General features: G+C 36.6%; 1 protein-coding gene across 2 annotated transcripts in view; it reads right to left on the bottom strand.

The window, feature by feature from the left end:
• Positions 1-23,986, bottom strand: part of LOC123557420 (protein phosphatase 1K, mitochondrial-like) — an 83,620-nt gene that overhangs the window by 43,542 nt on the left and 16,092 nt on the right. For both annotated transcript variants that reach the window (XM_053543764.1, XM_053543765.1), the window contains one exon: positions 6,079-6,414. In XM_053543764.1, coding sequence (XP_053399739.1) covers positions 6,079-6,388 — 310 coding nt within the window. In that variant the 5' untranslated portion in view covers positions 6,389-6,414. The remainder of the gene's footprint in view (positions 1-6,078; positions 6,415-23,986) is intronic.

Below are 23,986 nucleotides of genomic sequence, written 5' to 3'. Positions count from 1 at the left end.
AAAATATCATGGCATGTATCATATTTAGTTCTAGCAGCCCCTAATAAGAGCCAAGCAAAACCATTTAAACAAATATGAGATAGGTACACGCAAGGTTAGTCTGGACACTTCTGACCAACTTTGATAAAACTCCATCATGTGGTTCATGAGAAGTAAAATGATTAGAGCAAAAAGGTAATGACAGACACATCACAATAGCTCACTCTGAACCAAAGGTTCAAAAATAGTACTGGAATCGTATAGTCATCACCAATTAAAACAAGAGGACCATGATGGCCCTATATCGCTCAACTGAGTAGAGTTGTTTGCTTGAACAAACTTCTTAGCTAAAGCTTTAAAAACAAGAAAATTAGGAGAGTAAGTCAAGGTAAAAATTATGCAAAATTACTTTTGAAATCTGTAAAAAAATATTACAGCTGGTCCAAATCTTTTTGCTGTAGCTTAGAAAACAAGAAAGTAGGTCAGTAGGTCATATTGATGATCACTGAATGTCTGTTTAAAGATCGGCATGCAAAAATATACAAGTCATCCAAATTTCAAAGCTGTATCTTAAAAAGCAAGAAAGTAGGTCAGTAGTCACATTCAAGGTTACTGAAAATCAGTTTTAAGATCAGTGTGCAAAACTGTACAAGTCATCCAAATTTTAATGCTGTATCTTAAACAAGAGGGTCATGATGACTCTGGATTGCTCACCTGAGTAATATGAGCTACATGTTTCAAATGTCAAACTGATGATAAAATATTAAGAAAGTCAGTAGGTCACATTCATGGTCAATGAAATTCAGTTTTACGATTTGTGTGCAAAACTGTGTACGTCATCAAAATTTCAAGGCTGTATCTTAAAAAACAAGAAAGTAGATCAGTAGGTCAAGGTCACAGTCAAGTGACATCATATTACTTCCAGGGGTCATCAGGTAATTATAATTAAACAGTCTTGGAAATAGGATCAGATGATTTTTTAAGTATTTTTCCTATATAACTCACATAATAACTAAGTGACCCCAGGGTGGGGCCTCTTTTAACCCCAGGGGCATAATTTGAACAATTTTGGTAGAGGACTACTAGACAATGCATCATACCAAATATCAAAAACCTTAGGTCGTATGGTTTCAGACAAGAAGATTTTTAAAGCTTTTTCCTATATAAGTCTATATAAAACTTGGGACCCCCAGGGCAGGTCCTCTTTTCACCGAAGGGGTACAATTTGAATAATTTTGGTTGAGGACCATAAGACAATGCTACAAATCAAATATCAAAGGTCTAAGTGTTGTGCTTTCAAACAAGAAGATTTTTAAACTTTTTTTCCTATAAAAGTCTATGTAAAATTTGGGACCCCCAGGGCGGGGCCATATTTGACCCTACGGGGATAATTTGAACAATTTTGGTAGAGGACCACTAGATGATGCTTAGATATATACCAAATATCAAAGCCCTAGGCCATGTGGTTTTGTACAAGAAGATTTTCAAAGTTTTCCCTATATAAGTCTATATAAACCATGTGACCCCCGGGGCGGGGCCATATTTGACCCTAGGGGGATAATTTGAACAATCTTGGTAGAGAACCACTAGATGATGCTACATACCAAATATCAAAGCCCTAGGCAATGTGGTTTTGTACAAGAAGATTTTCAAAGTTTCCCTATATAAATCTATATAAACCATGTGACCCCCGGGGCGGGGCCATATTTGACCCTAGGGGGATAATTTGAATAATCTTGGTACAGGACCACTAGATGATGCTACACACTAGATATCAAAGCCCTAGGCCCTGTGGTTTTGGACAAGAAGATTTTTAAAGTTTTTCCTTTTGGTTGCCATGGCAACCAGAGTTCTGCATGGAATTCAATTCTTTGAATAATTTTGAAAGGGGGCCAAGGAACATTCCTGTGAAGTTTGGTGTAATTCTGCACAGTGGTTTTCAAGAAGAAGATTTTTTTTAGAAATTGTTGACAGACGACGGACTACGCACGACTGACGACGGACATCAAGCGGTCACAATAGCACGGTGCATATCCATATCGGTGGACTCTTAGCGAAATCTACTATATCGGCGGTTTCTTTGCTTTGGTATCGGCTTTTCTTTGCTATAAACAATGTCCAGATCGGATGAGGAGGAAAAAAAAATCGAGCTGCCATCCATGATAATAGGTATGCTGCTCAAAAATAAGTAGAGCACGGAACATTAGAATATCTTTACTATGTATTGTAGTGTTTACTTTTTAATTATCAGCCATTTTGCTCGCAAACTCGATGAAATTAATTGATGGTGTACTGACATGGAACACTAACCCGACCTTTTCCACAGTCTTTAACGAGTTTTTGCTTTGATATCATACGTATCAAGCGCACTACTTGTATTCATTTTTCAATATTCTTCTAAAAAATATTGACAAATATAGGCCGAAATGTAAATAGAATTCTTCAAAACCCCTTACTTTCGGTTTTGACGGGGCACCGGTGGTCTCTCTGCACACCAGTTTTTGATGCACAGGCAGGCTCTCTGCATTACGCACAGGCAGGCTCTATGCTAATGTCTATATGGCACGTTATAGCTTAATTAATTTGGTGTGTAGATCTGTTTTTTTATAACTGTCAACCATCACACCTTATTTCAAAACATCAAAAACCAAACTGAAAATTAGTTTACTGTCGACCCATAATATTACTATATTGAAATACTTAAAAGATTAAAGTTGAAGTGACAATTTTTCTATTTAGATGTAACAGTTTTTTTTTTTGAACCAGGAACCCAGGTCCATGTTGTCGGTTTCAATTGTTCTACGAGTGTAAAATTACAGCTGCTTTTTTGTTTTAGTTATTTTTTATCTTTATTGTGTGTTTTCTTTTTGCAGATATCACAAACTGCAGGCTTTTAAAAATGGTAAGTTGTTTTTATTGTTAATAGGGTCGATATCAATATTTTCTTACTTGTACGAACTTCATAAATTTATATTGATAGTCTAAACGGTTCACCATATATCTACTTTTCTTTCTATAAAACAGGCTGTTGTGAGGAATAGCAAATGTAAATATAAAAACATATTTTGTATGGCAGAACCAGGATTCGAACTCTTTCCGTATGGCAACGTCGCATGGGAATGTCAAAAAGCAAATTCTTACTATACATTATATTGTTTAAAAACAGGGGAACGATTCAAATAAAGGATTCAGAACACAAGTAAAATGATATGCAGTTCAAAGATGTAAATGCTAAAGTCAGTTTTCAAACGGGTCTGTCGGGCCCTGCGCAGCATATGAGGTTGGCCGAGCAGCGGTCTTTACAGTCATGATAAAAACTGCCCATTTATTGTGCCAAGGTTGGTACCGACGGGGTCAGGGCGGCTTGATTTTAAAATAAACGAGAGTTCTCCTCATGTATTTCGTATAAGTAAAAATATATTGATATCGACCCTATTAACAGTAAAACAACTTACCATTTTCAAAAACTTGCACAATCTGTGTTATCTGAAAAAAAAAGAAGAAAAAACAAAATAAAAACACAGGAAAGATAAAAAGCAGCTTTAATTTTACACCTGTAGAACATTTGAAACTGACACTGGTGAAAGAAATTTTAGAGGAAAACAACTCAGTAGCCATTTTGGTTTCGGCTGTTCATAGCACTACACAAACAGAATTTTTGTGAAACGAAGCTTGCATGTAAGGGGTTTGAACATCCGAAATTTAAATGTGCCCTGTGGCTTTTCAGACGTCTTCAGGATTCCTGGTTCAATAAAAAAACCTCTTATATCTTAATATAAAAATTGTCACTTCAAGGTAAATCTTTTAAGTATTTCAATATAGTAATATTATGGGTCAATAGTAAACTCATTTTCAGCTTGGTTTTTTGACGTTTTGAAATAAGGCGTGATGTTGACAGTTATAAAAAGTCAAATCTACACACCAGATTAATTAAGCTATAATGCGTACAAATAGTCATTAGCATAGAGCCTGCCTGTGCGTAATGCAGAGAGCCTGCCTGTGCATCAAAATCTGGTGTGTAGAGAGACTGCCGGTACCCCGACAAAACCGAAAGTAAGGGGTTTTTAAGAATTCCATTTACATTTCGGCCTATTTGTCAGTATTTTTTGGAAGATTATTGAAACAAGAGGACCATGATGGTCCTGAATCGCTCACCTATCCCCACATGACCCAGTGTTGAACTGAGTATGACGTCGTTATTTCTATTATTTGACAAAGTGACCTAGTTTTTCAGCACATGTGACATAGATATCATCAAGATAAAAAATTCTGACCAATTTTCATGAAGATCCATTGAAAAATATGGCCTCTAGAGAGGTCACAAGGTTTTTCTATTATTTGACCTAATGACCTAGTTTTTGAAGGCACGTGACCCACTTTTAAAGTTGACCTAGATATCATCAAGGTGAACATGCTCACCAATTTTCATGAAGATCTCGTGAAAAATATGGCCTCTAGAGAGGTCACAAGGTTTTTCTATTTTTCGACCTACTAGCCTAGTTTTTGACGGCACATGACCCAGTTACGAACCTGACCTAGATATCATCAAGCTGAACAGTCTCACCAATTTTCATGAAGATCCATAGAGAAATATGGCCTCTAGAGAGGTCACAAGGTTTTTCTATTTTTAGACCTACTGACCTAGCTTTTAACCCCACGTGACCCAGTTTCAAACCTGACCTAGATATCATCAAGATGAACCTTCTGACCAATATTCATGAAGATCTCATGAAAAATATGGCCTCTAGAGAGGTCACAAGGTTTTTCTATTTTTAGATCTACTGACCTAGTTTTTAACCCCACGTGACCCAGTTTCGAACTTGATCTAGATATCATCAAGGTTAACATTCTGACCAATTTTCTTGAAGATCCATTGAAAAATATGGCCTCTAGAGAGGTCACAAGGTTTTTCTACTTTTAGACCTACTGACCTAGTTTTTGACTGCACGTGACCAAGTTTCGAACTTGACCTAGATATCATCAAGGTGAACATTCTGACCAATTTTCATGAAGATCCATTGAGAAATATGGCCTCTAGAGAGGTCACAAGGTTTTTCTATTTTTAGACCTACTGACCTAGTTTTTGATCCCACATGACCCAGTATCGAACTTGACCTAGATATCATCAAGGTGAACATTCTGACCAATATTCATGAAGATCTCATGAAAAATATGGCCTCTAGAGAGGTCACAAGGTTTTTCTATTTTTAGATCTACTGACCTAGTTTTTACCCCCACGTGACCCAGTTTCGAACTTGACCTAGATATCATCAAGCTGAACATTCTGACCAATTTTCATGAAGATCCATTGAGAAATATGGCCTCTAGAGAGGTCACAAGGTTTTTCTATTTTTAGACCTAATGACCTAGTTTTTGACCCCATGTGACCCAGTTTCAAACTTGACCTAGATATCATCAAGGTGAACATTCTGACCAATATTCATGAAGATCTCATGAAAAATATGGCCTCTAGAGAGGTCACAAGGTTTTTCTATTTTTAGACCTACTGACCTAGTTTTTGACCACACGTGACCCAGTTTCGAACCTGACCTAGATATCATCAAGGTGAACATTCTGACCAATATTCATGAAGATCTCATGAAAAATATGGCCTCTAGAGAGGTCATAAGGTTTTTCTATTTTTAGACCTACTGACCTAGTTTTTGACCCCACGTGACCCAGTTTCAAACTTGACCTAAATATCATCAAGGTGAACATTCTGACCAATTTTCATGAAGATCTTGTGAAATATATGGCCTCTAGAGAGGTCACAAGGTTTTTCTATTTTTAGACCTACTGACCTAGTTTTTGACGGCACGTGACCCAGTTTCGAACTTGACCTAGATATCATCAAGGTGAACATTCTGACCAATTTTCATAAAGATCCCATGAAAAATGTGACCTCTAGAGTGGTCACAAGCAAAAGTTTACGGACGCACGCACGGACGGACGACGGACGCCGCGCGATCACAAAAGCTCACCTTGTCACTTTGTGACAGGTGAGCTAAAAAGAATACAAGTAGTTCGCTAAATACAGAATGATTAGCAATGAAATGTAACAAATCTTTGCCTACTGCTGAAACAATGATTATATATTACCAAGAGGAATTTCCGGAATCAGACTTCCTTTCTGGATGCTTTTCTCAATATCAATCGTCATTTCTATCCTGCTGTTCCATGATCCGAGGGTATCAAAGTTAATACCCTTTTGGCGCTCCCCTTTATTCTCTGGATCTGACAGATGTGAAGATTTAGTAGCCCTACCAGAATGCCAGTCTTTTTTCACTATAAACTGGAGACCAAACTGATGAAGTTTGTAGGCAGACTGGACTTTGTATTTCTTGAGTAGACTGCCACCTCTATGCTCCAGACATGCAATGACTCTGAGGGGTAACTTGATAATACTCATTAAGAGGAAAGCTAGAGCTTTTTCTCCTGAAAAATAAGAGAAAACAGGGCCATCATGGCCTTAAGTTACTCACCTGACCATAACTGAATAATTATAAATTTATGTATTACACATTGAATCATGAAAGGTAACAACAATGTTACCGGTAAGTATAAACTGGGTGAAGATCTTACAAATGATACTACAGACCAAGTTTCATGAAGATCTATCAAGCAGTTCATGAGCAGAAGTCATTTTAAGACTTTTCCTGCAGAAACCAGTTTCAGTCTCAAGGCCTTTGTGGCCTTGACCTTTGACTTAGGACACTCAAAGCAATAGGGGACATCATCAGATATGGCATGTATGTAAATTCCTTGAACGTGGACAAACTCAAAATGAGAATGACTTGGTTCATGTTACCACTGAGCTTGCAAGCAGAGGACAGTCCATCTAAATAACTCCATAATGGGCAGCTACAATTAGAATGACATGCCAAAATTCAAGACCTTACAAGGTCAAGGAACTAGATACCAATGATTTTTATACACCTGAAGGGACGTATTATGTTATGACCCCGGTTTCCGTCTGTCCTTTAGCAATTTCCATCCGCTCTGTAATTCTTGAACCCCTGGAAGGATTCGAAGAAATTTGATACAAATGTTCACCACATCGAGACGAGTGCATGTTTTGAATGGCTCGTTTCAAGGTCACACTTAGGAGTCAATTGAAGGTCATACGACTTTGTTTAGTGTCAGCTCTGTAGCTCGATCCTGAGCTCCTTGAAGGATTTTAATGAAATTTGGCACAAGTGTTCAACACATCGAGATGATGTGCATAGAGCATGTTTTAGATGGCTTGCTTCAAGGTCAAGGTCACACAAAGGTCATAGCTTCAGGCGTATATAATGCTCTGCATTGAAGTGCTCTTGTTTAGATTTAAAACTATTGTCAAAGTCAATTGTAAATCTAGATGTTGACACTAGAGGGCAGAAAATAAAATGGATGCAAATAAAGGTTGTGCCATTTGAAAACAAAACTCCAGAGATTGTTAAGATAACTTACAGTGATAAATTATATGTAGAAGTGAACCTTAATGTTCGTAACATAAGCACAAGGGGCTTATTGATAACACTGGACTTTAGTCTGCCTCATCTGCAGCGGATGTACACTGTACCAGGAAACAACTTACAGAAACTCGCATCTTAAATATAATGACCTAGTCCATATGTGCAGTTCAAATGTGATCCTATGAGTTCTCCACAACTTTTTCTATTCACTTAGGCATGAAGATAATTGAAATGGTGAACAAATATCAGAATTGTTGAAAAAAAGTGCAGTTTTACTGCAATAATGTACATGGAAAAAGTACCATAAAACGCTGATATAAAAGTGTGTTTATAACAAAATGCCTGACAAAATATTTTGTTTCTATCGTTAAAACAAAGCATCGGAAATGGAAACATTGGTTTGGTGTTTCAAGGCTATTTCAGAATTTTCGGGATGTTACATAAGCAATGTAAATTAAATGTTTATTACAAAGTTTTATAAATGCACAGGAGCATAGAGAAATGCTATTACTTTTACTTCCGATGTACTGGGGTATGTGGCTGTTCTGAATTCATTTCCTACTTTTATTTCGAGTTCTTCCCAATTAATAATAGCTTTACTTTATTTACATGTATAACTGATTATAAATTATTCAAGAATTTGTAAGTTCTTTGATATGAATAATTATGAAAAAAATCAATCAATCAAATACATATATATTCTTGTAAATAACACTTTCACTACTGTTCTATTTTAAAAGTATGATTGGAAGTATAAATAATTTTATGCTTTGATTTACCATTTTCAGGATATTCTTAATGATAGAATGGTTCATATTTAACTGTGTGCATTTGAAATCCTAATTAAAAATTAATTCAGAAATAAAGAAGTTAAAGTTTTTTTCCCTTTTTTTCTTGTTTTGTGTCTTTATCCTGTGCAAGATAAGTTTATCTGCATTAACTTATTGATCTGCTATAGGAAAAGTACAATGCAAAATAGGTCTATCTGCAGATGGACCTATTTTGCACTGAAAACCCTGGTGCAAAATATTAAGTCCAAGTTACAAAAGTAATATTTCTATAAAAGTTAAAAAATAATTGTGATTAGGAATTGAATCCATTCATATTTGTTAGTGATATTTCTTAATTTGAGTCAGTTTCATCTTTTCCTTAAGAAAAGAAACAGTTTTTTCCTTCTCCTGTAAAATTTCAAAAAATGCAGATGGACCCGTTTTGCGCCAAGCCATCGATATGTAGATTAAAAATACACTTACTTTATGTGATATTAACGAAATAAACAATGAAAATCCAAGCAATCCGTGACAGCAAAAAATTGTGTTTTGATTTCTGAACGCCTAGTTTTTGGCGACATTCGGTTGGGCGTACAGAGAGTCTATACACTGTGGTATTGGTTACCAATAATCAATACTGTTGTATCTATATGGGGTAAAGGGTTAATAAAAAAAAATTCCAAAAATTTTTTTTTTCCGACCTACCTACTCTAATTCTTTTGAGCATGTTACCGGAAACGAAGAATTTTTTTTTAGGCCTTAAGAAATTATAACAAAACAGGTATGTCAGAAGTATAAGTATTTACCGACGTTGAGGTTTTTACTAAAAAGCAAAAAATATGACATCCGTGTCTGCAGTCTTTTGGTACTCGAAAATACGCCAGTTTTTAAACTCTTACCGGATATATATACTCAAAAGTTTGCAGCACTCGAAAATAAGCTGGTCTCGATAATAATTAATTAAGCCACCAAATCCTTACGAAAATTCAAAATAAGCAGCAGCTTATTTTCGGGATTTCAGGGTATTGTACTCTTGCCTACAGAGAGAGACTAATATAACAAGAGCTCGTCGAACACGAAATAACGACTAATATAACAAGAGCTCGTCGAACACGAAATGCCCCCTTAGATGCATTTAGTAATTGACCAAGGAACAGAAATTATTGCTCACTGTAAGCAAAATTCTACCATTCTATTTTAATCTGATTTGACCTTTAACCTAAAAAGAGTTTACAAAGTGATCTTGGTGCCATCCACTGAGCCATTTTTGAATGTTCCAAATTTCAAGACTAGCCAAGGTCAAAATAAAGGTAAAATTTCATTTGGGTACAATATAATATGTATGTGGTCCAAATTTAAAAAGCTTGGCTTGAAAAATGTTAAAGAAGGTCACTAGATCAATATCAAAGCCCAAACTTCATTTCGCAGACAGAAATATGCAAGTGCTTCAAAATTTTGGAGGCTGTAGATTGAGAAATGTGAAAGTAGGTAGTTAGGTAAAAATCAATGTCAATTTCAATTCAGAACACAAAAATATGCATGCAGTACAAATCTGAAGTCTTTTACTATCAGAAATGTGAAAGTAGGTCACTAGGTCAATCTCAAGATCAAAGTTCTTTTTGGGTTTACACAAACATGCATGTGGTCTAAATTTGAAGCCTGTACCTTCAAAAAGTGAAAGTAAGTCACTAGGTCAATTTCAAGGTCAAACATTTTTTAGTACACAAAACTATGCATGTGGTCCAAATTTGAAGGCTGTACTTGAGAAAGGTGAAAGTAGGCACTAGGTCAAAATCAAGGTCAAATTTCATTTCGGAACAAAAAACTATGCATGTGGTCCAAATTGAAGCCTGTACCTTCAAAAATTTTAAAAGTAGGTACCAGGTCAATTTCAAGGCCCAAATTTTTTTTTCGGTGCACAAAAACTAGCATGTGGTCCAAATTTTAAGGCTGTAGCTACAGAAATGTGAAAGTACGTCACTAGGTAAAGGGTTCAACTCATGTAAAGGTTCATCTTGCCAATCAAAACCATACATGGGGTAAAAATTTTAAATGTTGTAGGTTATTGACAAGAAGATTTTAAAAGCTTTTCCATAATGTCTATAATTATAAAACCATGTGACCCCCAGGGGGGGCCAATTTGACCCTAGGGGGATAATTTTTGAACATCTTGGTAGAGAATCATCACGCCATGTCCCCGGGAAATAATCTTAACTCTGTTCAGCGACCCTAACTCAGTGCCAACATGGCGGATTGTAAAGCCGATACAACTTTGTTTTCGGGTGTAATTACGATTTTATAAAGGAATTTTCTGATTTATATCTATCTCCTTTGATCAAGTATATATTCATTTCAAAATGTATCATGTTAAATATATCAATCCTTGTGTTTTCAGGTGGAAAAACGACAAACAAGGCAACTTTTTAAAATGAAAACTTTTACAAAAATCTTTAAAAATACTTCTATCCCTTTGATGCCTCGACTCTTTTGTTGTTTGAAAAGCAATGATATCCTGCTTTATAGGCCCTTTTACACTATGTTGTTAACCCACTACATGTTGACACAATACATGTTCAAAGGAAACTGACAGCGAGAAAAGGATCAAAACCTAACTTGATTTGATAAAAACCGAACTCAGTTTACATGAGGAATGGATAAAAAACCTAACTTACATAAAATTTGCGTGACGGAATAAACACTAACTGACTAGTATTCTATAGAAATGAATGAGTTGAGTGACATGTCATGGTCTGATTTTTGAAAAACATTACTTTATAAGCGGTATTGTCTTCAAACTTTGTCATTAATTTTACAAGATGTTATATGTAGCCCACTACAGTCAAATATTTTTTCATAATTTTAATATTATGCAAATAGCAATGTTTGGAAAAATCTGGATAAACCCTCAAAATAACTCAGTATAAAAGTCAAATTTAAATTTATATTTATTTTTATAAGAAATTATTTAATCCCACCGACGTTCGAAGTCTGTGTCCCCAACCTCACTCCCTCCTCTCTCTCTCCCTCTCTCTCTCCCTCTATCTCTTCTCACGCACAACACACACGTGCACACACACACACACACACACTGTTTCAGAAGAATTGTGTTTGTTTCAAATCTTGTATATCGTATAGTGTAAGAGATTTTTATAGAGATGCTAATGGAATATTTTTGATATTGTTTAAATTGGATTAGATTTATGATTAATTATTAAATATAATTTTTTCAGACGGTAAATAGGGAAGAAAAGTGTGTGTGTGTGGTGTGGTGTGGTGTGTGTGTGTGTGTGTGTGTGTGTGTGTGTGGGTGGGGGGCGGGTGAGTGATGCATGGACTGACGGGACAGGGGTGTGGGTATCCTTACATTTTTCACTTGTCCACGGACACTTAAAAATCCACTTGTCCATAGTCAAATTTCACTTGCTCTGATTTGTAATATTAAACCTTCATGAAAGCTCAAATAGACTGCAGATCGAGTTCTTTATTTAGGACAATAAAATAGAATAGCATATCACAGTAACTGTGGTAAACAAGAGCTGTCTCCATAGGATGACACATGCCCCGATGGCACTTTGAATGAATAGTTATGGCCGATGTAAGAGTAAAGGACCTTGGACCTATGGAGCTGGGTCTTGCGCGCGACACGTCGTCTTTACTATGTCACACATTCATGCGTAATTATTTTAAAATCCATGCATGAATGACAATGATATGGACCGGACACGCCCATCAATGCACTATCATGAAAAATGACCTTTAATGTCTGAGTGTGACCTTGACCTTTGAGCTACGGACCTGGGTCTTGCGTGCGACACTTCGTCTTACTGTGGTACACATTCATGGCCCAAATTATTTGAAAATCCATCCATCAATGACAAAGATGTGGACCGGGGCACGCCCATCAATTCACTATCCTTTAATGTCTAAGTGTGACCTTGACCTTGAGCTACGGACCCGTGTCTTGCGCGCGACACGGGCGTCTTACTGTGGGTTCACATTCATGCCAAATTTTTTGAAAATCCATCCCTCAATGACAAAGATATTGACCGGACACCCCATCAATGCACTATCCTTTAACGTCTAAGTGTGACCTTGACCTTTGAGCTACGGACCTGGGTCTTGCACGCGACACGTCGTCTTACTGTAGTACACATTCATGCCAAGTTATTTGAATATCCATCCATCGATGACAAAGATATGGACCGGAAACGCCCATCAATGCACTATCCTTTAACGTCTAAGTGTGACCTTGACCTTTGAGCTACGGACCTGGGTCTTGCGCGCGACACGTCGTCTTTCTGTGGTACACATTCATGCCAAGTTATTTGAAAATCCATCCATCGATGACAAAGATATGGACCGGACACGCCCATCAATGCACTATCCTTTAATGTCTAAGTGTGACCTTGACCTTTGAGCTACGGGCCTGGGTCTTGCGCGCGACACGTCGTCTTACTGTGGTACACATTCATGCCAAGTTATTTGAAAATCCATCCATCGATGACAAAGATATGGACCGGACACGAAAATTGCGGACAGACTGACAGACCGACAGACAGACTGACAGACCGACAGACGGTTCAAAAACTATATGCCTCCCTTTGGGGGCATAAAAATAAGCTGTTGAAATATTTGCCTTTTAACGTTTCTAAAAGTCTGAAATCGCGTAAGCATGTTCGGGATCTTTGGGGTCTGCCCGAAACACGCCCACGCAATGGGGCAAAGCCAGATGAATTCAGAGAAAGACTCTTAAAACGTTTCCCACTTATTTTTGTCATACTTGCAATCTCTGTGTGCTTTTGATTTTAATTTGGCTGACTTTCTGGGTCAAATATTTCCTTTGACAGTGACTTATTGTCTCAGCAGTTGGAATTCTACTTACAAACTTGTCATAATACTTTTTTTAAGTTGTTTACGTTTCTGATTTTCTTTAAATGTCTTGTTAGTTCTGTGTGTGTAAACCTTGTTTTCCTTTTTTAGTTTTAGTTACAGAATGCTATATGCTGATGATGCAAATATTTTTCTTCAGCTACTTTAAGTAGTTCTTATGTTCGCTTTAGCATGTATATGATTTCTTCTTTTATGTTGCTTTTTTTTTTTAAATGCATGTTGTAAAATGTGACTCTTCTTATTTTTGTGTAGTGTCAGCTAATCTTTTTTTATGTTGCTTTAAATGTGCTAAATCTGTATGTGGTAAATTACTTTTTTCCTTTTATTTGCAAGTACCTATGTGCTATTTTGTTTAAATGCGCTGTAACATGAAAGGGGATAATTTGTGATTTGTTTCTTATCTACTTAGAGCCAGATGCTTTATTGCTTTAATTGCTTTAACATATTTGCATTTTATTACGCTGTTTTACTTATGTTGAGCTTATTAACATGTGTTTGTCGGAAAATAGCTTTAAGCTAGTGTTATATGTTTATACCCTTTTCCCATTGTTAAATAATCTTGTTGTATCTAAATCTTCTCTGATATTTTATCATAGTCACCAATTACAGTTTTGCGCGAGACCTAGTCCCAAAAAAACCCATTATCTTTATCACCTCAATACACTTGAAGCAACACACAATCTAAATGATATTTTAAAGTTTTCTCCATTTTATACCTGAAAAAAATATCTTGTCCGCGGACACACAGAATGAAAAATGCACTTGTACCTGACAAAAAATCACTAGTCGGATAAGTTGGACATAGAATCCCACAACCCTGCAGGTAGATCAAAGAACTTCGAGCATCAACAGTCCATAAAAAAGCACAGACGAACAGCCGTTTTCTTGTTGTAGGTGTTTATCCATTCTAAGTTTGTATTATCCAGCACTGTTTCCTACACCAGTTAGGAATTATCCCCACAAATTTAAAAACCCACCTCATAATCAATACAATTTTAAGCTATAAAAATCAATTTCAACTTTGTTACTGTTAAACAATTGTCAAAGAGATTTTTTATGGAACTAATACATTTAATAAGTAAGGTCTTACTCCAATATCTGGTACTTTAAAACAGTTAGAAACATAAAACATGTTCATTTTGAAGACTTTTATGAGTACATTTTTAAAGAATTCCAGCCACATAATGTGACATTTCCATTTAAATAATTTAGTACACAAAACATGTTATCAATAAAGGATATTAGGGCTATCAAACGTTTTACGCTAACATTGCATACTCACATAAAAACATGAAAAAGACAAGGAAATTAGCTACATACATCGTCTTTCTGTCAGCCATGTTGGCACTGAGTTAGGCTCGCTGAACAGAGTTAAGATTATCCGGGTACATGGCGTGATCATTAGTGATGCTACATTTTCAAATACCAAAGCCTAGTCTTTGTGGTTTGAAGAAGAAGATTTTCGAAGTTTTTCCCTAAATAAGTCTATGTAAACCATGTGACCCCCCGGGGGGGGGCCATATTTTACCCTGGGGGATAATTTGAACAATCTTAGTAGAAGCCCACTAGATGATGTTACATACAAAAAATCAAAACCCCAGGCCCTGTGGTTTTGGGGCAGGAGGTTTGTCAAAGGTTTTCCCTATATAAGTCTATATAAACCATGTGACCCCCCGGGGGGCATATTAGATCCCCGGGCAAAATTTGAATCATCTTGGTAGAGGACCACTAGATGATAATTCATACTAAATTTCAAAGCCCTAGGCTCTGGTTTTAGACAAGAAGATCAGAAACTGCTTAAACTGTTCCTGGCAAATGTGTCCTTGACCTTTGACCTAATGACCTCAAAATCAATAGGGGTCATCTGCTGATCATGACCAACCTTACTATCAATTTTTCCTGACACTAGCCCAAGCGTTCTTGAGTTACTGCCAGGAAACCATTTACTGTTCCTGGTCAATGTGACCTTGACCTTTGACATACTGACCTCAAAATCAACAGGGGTCATCAGCTGGTCATGACAAACCTCCCTATCAACTTTTGTGACCCAAGGCCTATGCGTTCTTGAGATATCATCCGGAAACTGTTTAACTGTTCAGGAACACTGTGACCTTGGCCTTTAACATATTGACCTCAAAGTCAATAGGTGTCATCTGCTGGTCATGACCAACCTCCATATCAACTTTCATGATCCTAGGCCCAAGCATTCTTGAGTTATCGTCCGGAAACCATTTTACTATTCAGGGTCACTGTGACCTTGAACTTTGACATACAGACCTCAAAATCAATAGGGGTCATCTACTGGTGATGACCAACCTTCCTATCAACTTTCATGATCTTAGGCCCAAGCGTTCTTGAGTTACCATCCGGAAACGGATTGGTCTACATTCCGACCGACCGACCGACCGACCGACCGACATCTGCAAAACAATATACCCCACCTTCTTCGAAGGGGGGCATAATAAACAACTAAGTGTTTAAAGTTTCAAAGCCACATATCAAATAGTTGTTACAAAACATGGACTAATAAATGTATGAAATCTGAACCAATTTCCAAGTCCAAAAAGGGCCATAATTCAGACAAAATACTAGACAGAGTTATGTACTCTTGCCTACAGGTAGAGACTGTTATAATAAAGTGTTCCAAGTTTGAAGTAAATATCTTTGATGGTACAAAGATGGTATACAAGACACTACCATTTCATAAAAACTTTAACCAACGCCGACGCTGGGGTCACAGTCTGAGTAGTATAGCTCTCCATATTCTTCGAACAGTCGAACTAAAATTGATTTTGATAGGGTATGTTTTGTCAAAAAGATGTTTAATTTCAATCTTGGCTTTAATGACACATAAAACATCTAGGGCATCTAATAATTTATACAATTTTTCAAGAAAGAGACAATTTTGCTAAATTTTTAAGTTAAACATGTTAAAAGAGCGAATAATTGTGTCAAAAATGTTGTGTGAATTTTTTAAGTTCCTATCAAATGCTTGTACAATGTATAATTAAGTTTTAGAAATATAAAATGTTAACATATGGCCCTGTAAAAGGGAATTATTTCTGTCAAAACAAGTCTGACTTATGGGACCAAATATGTGAATGTGGCTTATGATCTTTCCAAGTTGTTAAATACTTCAATTTATTTCACAGATGTTCAAAGAAAACAGGTTTTTATATAGAGGGGTGAGGGGTCATTTTATACAGTGTACTCAGGTATTCCGAATCAGTTTTCATAACAAGAGCTGTCCACTTATAATTCGGCAATTTGACAGTAAAATGAATTCATGTCTCAATAAGAGACCTCTACTTTTTAAAAAGGAAGATACCCCAAGATATAAAAGGACCTACTATTCAGAGGCATTAAAGATCAAAATATGGAAGGGTACTGATGAAGTGTAAAGATATACATTGAGTTTCAAGTTTAATTTCTTATTAGTACAAAAGTTATGACCAGAAAATGAAGTTTTGTCAAAAAATTTAAGTATGAAAGGGGCATAATTTGGTCAAAAATACAAATCAGAGTTATGGGGATTGTTTTCACACATGCAGATAATGATGATAAAGACACATTTTAAGTTTCAAGTAATTATCTTATATTGTAGTAAAGTTATCTTCAGAAAGCAAAGCTTGCCAAACACTTTAAGTATGAAAGGGACATAATTCTGTCAAAAAACCAATTAGAGTTATGGGGACCGTAACCACACATGCACATCAAGATTATAAAGAAACAGTTTTTATTTCAAGTCATTATCTTTTGAAGTACCAAAGATATGTCTATAAACAAAGTTTTCATGAAAATAATTCCAAGTATAACACCTTGGCGACCTTGACCGTTGGTATAATAGGCCCATCCCCTGCACATACTATGTTTGTATGCTGGACAATGTTTGTGTGGACTTACAGTAAGATATAAGCAATAGTAACAAAGATCTGACAGAAAAACAAAGGTTACCGAAAAACTTTAACGTTAAAAATAACCTAAGTATAACACTTTGGTGACCTTGACCTTGGGTATAATGGTCCCAGCCCCTGCACATACTTTGTTTGTATGCTGGACAATGTTTATGTGAACTTACAGTAAGATATAAGCAATAGTAACAGAAATATGACAGAACAAGAGGGCCATGATGGCCCTATATCGCTCACTTGTTATCATTGCACTTAAGACAAGTCTTCAAGGTCAAAAGATCATAACAGAAATCAATCAAAAGAATTATGAGAAAATATAGTTGAAATTTTCTTTAAGTAACTTTAAAAACAAGATTTGAAAACTTCTTGTAGAGGTCCACTAGGCAATGCTACATGTCAAATATCTAAGCTCTTCTGGTTTATTTTTAGAAAATTTTGAAGATTTTTCTATGTACAATCAAGTAACCCCAAGGGGCAGGGTCAATTTGACCCCAGGGGTCATGATTTGAATAAATTTTGTAAAAGTCTACTAGGCAATGCTACATGTCAAATATCTAAGATCTAGGCCTTCTGGTTTATTTTTAGAATTTTTTTTAAAGATTTTCCTATGTTAAATCAAGTGACCCCTAGGGCGGAGTCAGTTTTGACCCCGGGGTACAAGGTTTGAACAAATTTTGTAGAGGTCCACTAGGCAATGCTACATGTCAAATATCTAGTCTCTAGGCCTTCTAGTTTATTTCTAGAAAATTTTTGAAGATTTTCCTATGTAAAATCAAGTGACCCCTAGGGCGGGGTCAATTTTGACCCAGGGGGTCATGATATTAACAAATTTTGTAGAGGTCTACTAGGTAATGCTACATGTGAAATATCTAAGCTCTAGGCCTTCTGGTTTATTTTAAGAAAACTTTTGAAGATTTTCATATGTAAAGTCAAGTGACCCCTAGGGCGGGGTCAATTTTGAACCCCGGGGTCATAATTTGAACAACTTTAGTAGAGGTCCACTAGGCAATGCTTCATGTCAAATATCTAAGCTCTAGGGCTTCTGGTTTTTGAGAAGAAGATTTTTTTAATATTTTCCTATGTAAAATCAAGTGACCCCTGGGGCGGGGTCAATTTTGACCCCGGGGGCCATGATTTAAATAAATTTTGTAGAGGTCCACTAGGCAATGCTACATGTGAAATATCTAAGCTCTAGGCCTTCTGGTTTATTTTGTGAAATTTTTTGAAGATTTTCCTATGTAAAATCAAGTGACCCCTGGGGCGGGGTCAATTTTGACCCCGGGGTCATGATTTGAACAATTTTAGTAGAGGTCCACTAGGCAATGCTGCATGTTAAATATCTAAGCTCTAAGGCTTCTGGTTTTTGAGAAGAAGATTTTTTAAAGATTTTCTTATGTAAAATCAAGTGACCCCTGGGGCGGGGTCAATTTTGACCCCGGGGTCATGATTTGAACAAACTTGGTAGAGATCCACTAAGCAATGCTTCACATCAAATATCTAAGCTCTAGGGCTTCTGGTTTTTGAGAAGAAGATTTTTAAAGTTTTTCCTTTCGGTTGCCATGGCAACCAGTGTTCTGCATGGAATTCAATTCTTTGAACAATTTTGAAAGGGGGCCATCCAAGGAACATCCCTGTGAAGTTTCATCAAAATTGGCCTGTTGGTTTAGGAGGAGATGTTGTTTAAAGGAAAGTGTGGACGGACGTACAACGGACGGACGCCGGACGGTGAGCGATCACAATACCTCACCCTGAGCACTTTGTGCTCAGGTGAGCTAAAAACAAAGGTTGCCGAAAAACTTTAACCTTAAAAATAACCTAAGTATAACACCTTGGTGACCTTGACCTTGGGTATAATGGGCCCAGCCCCTGCACATATACTGGACAATGTTTATGTGAAGTTACAGTAAAATAAACAGCAGCAGTAACAAAGATATAACAGAAAAACAAAGTTTGCCGAAAAACTTTAACCAAGAAAGCTCACGCCACCGACGCCGGGGTGAGTAGAATAGACCCCTTTTTCTCCAAATAGTGGAGCTAAAAACTAAGATTGGGCTAACATTACAGCATGTAAATATCCTTTATACATATTCATGAATAGATCATTAAATTGCAAATAAAAAGACATTATATCGCTTACTTTGCATAATATTCAAATTTCCCTGACTTCCCTGACCTCGGCTATTTCGAGTCATTTCCAGGTATTCCTAATCACTATTGCCATTACCTATTTCTATCTGTAGATGTCTACCTACGGATACTTAAAGACTAGTGAACAAGAGCTGTCAGTGGACAGCGCGCTCGACTATTCTCAGTGCTTGATAGTATAGTATCAGCAATGAGTAAAACTTTAACATTACAATATGCATATTCTAAGTCGAATAGGGGCCATAATTCAGTCAAAATGCTTGATAGAATTGCCTCCTCCTTTTTACAGACTGGGGTCATGATGGTAAACAAGTATGCAAAATATGAAAGCAATATCTCGATCAATGGACTTTGAAAATATTTGGGGTGGTACGCAAACTTTAACATTTGTGTGACGCTCACGCCGACGCCGGGGTGAGTAGGATAGCTCCCTTATTCTTCGAATAGTCGAGTAGTCGAGCTAAAAAGGCTTCAGAGTGCTATCCCAAATTTATGATCGTTCAGATCACGCAAAAAAATAAGTTTAAAACTTTAAATTAAAGAATAAGACCATAATGTACACTGTATAAGCAAACCACTATTCAGTGTAACACATAGTAGCGTGTGAAATGGTCCAGACTAATTCCTGGCGTGAGTTCAAGACATTTACAAATAAATGGGGAGACAAATTGTTTGTAACATGTGATATGGTCAACACCAGTGTCTGAGGCATAGTGTATTATTGTCACTGATCCCTACCAACTAAATGAGTGTAAATGTGTATAGTCATTGTCTCATTGACTTCCAACCTCAATATTATTAACACAAATAAATGGATTGGTATGAAGGGATTATGAAATTTTTTAGGAGGTACTAAGCTTTCTAAAGATTAAGAATAAAATATATTGGTCTGAATCATATTTCCCAGTACTGCCCGGGAATTCCCTGTATTTCCCGCCTTCCTGGGAAATACGGGTATTTCCCACTTTAATGCCTACAATTTAATGCCTACCCTATTTAAAAACCATTGAAATGTTTAACCTGTATATAAGTTCAAGTTCCTATTTGGGAAAGTAATTTTACTGAACTTTGAAGAAAATTTTCAATACCTGAACAGTTAAAATACTGTTTATATTTGTTACTTGGTATGGAAGAACGTGCAAACTTTATAAAACTGACAAAGTGACCTCATTAATGAGACAGAGACTCAAAACTTTTACTTCTGTTTCTACTATGATGTAATAAGAGAAAAAACGACCAGATGCACCAGCAATACCCACCAAAGTTGTGTCTAAAAAATAGACTCAGTAGTGTTTCCCTTTGCCACAGACTACCTTGAAAAAAGATCATTCAAATGATTTTGTACTACCCAGTTTATTGATCAAAATCAACTATTAAATAAAGGAAAGATATATTTGATGTTAAATTTTTTTGTTCAATGTAGTTTCCATTCAAAATTTAAATACACCGGTAACACAACCAACCAGTATATTTAAAACCCCGAGCAAATTTTTTAAATCATCACCTATTTTTTATATTTCTATACAAAAACCATTTATTAAAGTATTCATATTGATTACCGGACCTCTAGACAGCCCTACACAGGTGGTCTTGGAATCTGGTAACTGGACCTCTAGACTCCGGGTCTAGAGGTCTGGTTACCCAGCCTTACTCATTTGGCTTCATTATCGGGATGACTTTTTTATGATCTGATATTTTATGGTTGTCATCCCACTATGCCTTACCCGTATCTGCATTTTACTGTTAGGAAAAACGAAGACATTAAAAAAAGCCATAATATACTGGTAAGACTTACTTGATCTGATAAATTAAACATTAATATCAGTGTTCCTAGAAACCCCCCATTTTGGAGACAGCTTTAATAATATATCTCTTAGTGACGGGCGTGCAAAAGTGCAATAAAACTCAGTTTTCACGCCCAACTTTAAATGCCAGTGGCAATGGGTTCACGCTGGCCATAGCTTAAGCAGAAGCGGTGGAGAAATATGGCCGATTGACTACATTTATGCTGTCATCGGTAAGTTTTCTAATGAGTTTTTCACGTTTGCCTGATAACAACCAGTGAGACAGGAGCCCACATGTGTACTCTTCCAGCCACAAACACTTGCTCAGTGCAATTCCTTGTCATTAATGTAAACACTTCTGTACAATTTGACGAGGGACTGCCGTTTTTGTAGAATTTCCATCAAAAACGACCCCTGAGCATGACTGCATCAAAACGTAAGTATGACACTGTCAAGCAAAAAGTACTTCTCTGTTATCGGTTTATTTTCATTGCAGGCGTACAAAATAATCGACCAAAAATGATTCCAACACAGTATGCGGTGGGTACAATTGCAACGCATTACGGTGTATCTTGTTTCTTTAATGTTTGCTAAGTACTTTTAACTTAACTATACAGCACTTTTCCCGGGATTTTGATTGGGTTAGGGCCATGAAATCACTTTGACCTTAGACAGCAACAGCACTGAGAGTTTAGAATGAATATAATAATGATTAGCACATCCGTAAATACAAAATATCAAGTGACAATATTGATTGTTTGATTAAATGCTGACCACATGCGACTTCTGCATCGTATGATATACCAACTTGACTAAAGTACATTACAATGACTAATACGTAGCAATTAAATTATCATTACAAAATGCCATTGAGAGCTGCATTATAGGAGTTAAGACTTTTTTACAAGTAGGCTGATTTACCTCTTCTTCTACAATATCCTTTTATTTTCAGACATTTACCACAGGATCTCACAGTGTCAAGGAAAAAGTTGAGATTTTTTACGTTGTGACAAGTTGAGATTATGTGATCGCCCTTCATCCGTCCGTCGTCTGTCTATCCGTCGTTCGTCCACAATTTCTTGTGAACACGACAGAGACCATATTTTGCAATAGATTTTAATCCCTGAAAGAGCCAAAAAGTTTACCTTAGGAACACGATAGAAGTGACATTTTACTTTCGACTTTAACCACACTTACACACAAATTAAGTCACAACTAGACCTATCAGGCTATCACTGAAGGTGATGAATGTACCCCCCGCAAGCACTGACACAGTACATTGCAATTTGACGCAAACAAGACTGCATAATTATGTGGACTGTAAGTATAAAGACTCTATGTAAAACAAAGTCCCATAACTCTGCAGAATATTTATCTAAAAGAATGTAACATGCACCATGCACAAGCAGGGTAAGTACTGATCACTTGTGTGAAGTTTCATTAAATTGTGTGCAAGGGTTCGGGAGATTAGGTGCGCACAAGATTGCATATGCAGACTGTATGTATATAGTATATTAACAAAAAAACAAAGTCCCATAACTGTGCAGAATTTTTTTCAGAAAGAACCTAACATGCACCATGCACAACTAGGGTTACTACTGATCACTTGTGTTAAGTTTCATTAAACTGTGTGCATCATCCAGGGTTCAGGAGAATATGCGCGCACAAGATTGCATATGCAAACTGTATGTATATAGTATAGTAACAAAAATCAATGTCCCGTAACTCTGCAAAAAAATTTTCTGAAAGAACCTAACATGCATCATGCACAACTACTGTTGTTACTGATCACTTGTGTGAAGTTTCATTAAATTGTGTCAAACGGATGAGGAGAGCTGGTGCGCACAAGATTGTGTCTATGTATATAGTATAGTAACAAAAAACAAAGTCCCATAACTCTGCAAAAAAAATTTCTGAAAGAACCTAACATTGTGTCAAGGGGATGAGGAGAGTTGGTGCGCACAAGATTGTGTCTATATGTATATAGTATAGTAACAAAAACAAAGTCCCATAACTCTGCAAAAAAAATTTCTGAAAGAACCTAACATGCATCATGCAGAACTACTGTTGTTACTGATCACTTTTGTGAAGTTTCATTAAATTGTGTCAAGGAGATGAGGAGAGTTGGTGCGCACAAGATTGCATATTCAGACTGTATGTATATAGTATAGTAACAAAAATCAAAGTCCCGTAACTCTGCAATTTTTTTTCTGAAAGAACCTAACATGCACCATGCACAACTACATTTGTTACTGAACACTTGTGTGAAGTTTCATTAAACTGTGTCAAGGGGATGAGGAGAGTTGGTGCACACAAGATTGTGTCTATGGACAGACAGACAGATGGACGGACGGATGGACGGACAGACAGACAACGTGAAACCAGTATACCCCCCCTTACAACTTTGTTGTCTGGGGGTACAATAAGATCTCGGTTCCTTTTTAAAACCAGATAGATTCCATCATATGTTCAAGAGATACTACCCCTGAAAGGGGCAGATTTTCTATTCTGGCCCTTTTAGCCATATGAGGTTTCATTTATGCTTTGATATGAAATAAACTTGCATGGAATGTTTATCTTAATAATCTCTAGGTCGTTCGAAACTCGGTCATGTGGGGTCAAAAACTAGGTCACCATGTCAAATCATAGGAAAAGCTTGTTAACACCTTAGAGGCCACATTTCACTGCCTTATCTTTAGTAATGTTCATCTTAATGATTCCAAGGCTAAGTTTAACATTGAAAGATAAATGGAGAAACAAACAAGTAACAACAGACAGGCAGAAAGAAATGATACAACAAATAAAAGACAAAAACTTCATTCTCCTCTGAAAACTGTCACAACGCCAATCAAACATAAGAGAACTTTAACTCCTTGTTCTAGTGCCAAGAGGACGACAAAGAAACAACTCATTTCACTTATTCTTATTATAGCAACTGAAGAGAAATTACAGCTACTGTAGGAACATCCATAAATACGTTAAAAATGATGAAAAATACTACAAAAATGACAAATGGTTGCAGCTTGTGCAGTGTGTTGGAGAAACTCCCCCGC

This window comes from Mercenaria mercenaria, chromosome 5, assembly GCF_021730395.1.
Source record: "Mercenaria mercenaria strain notata chromosome 5, MADL_Memer_1, whole genome shotgun sequence".
In the NCBI taxonomy this organism is placed as follows: Eukaryota; Metazoa; Mollusca; class Bivalvia; order Venerida; family Veneridae; genus Mercenaria; species Mercenaria mercenaria.
Note: the sequence above shows the minus strand (reverse complement) of the source record. Positions and strands in the feature narration are given on the sequence as shown.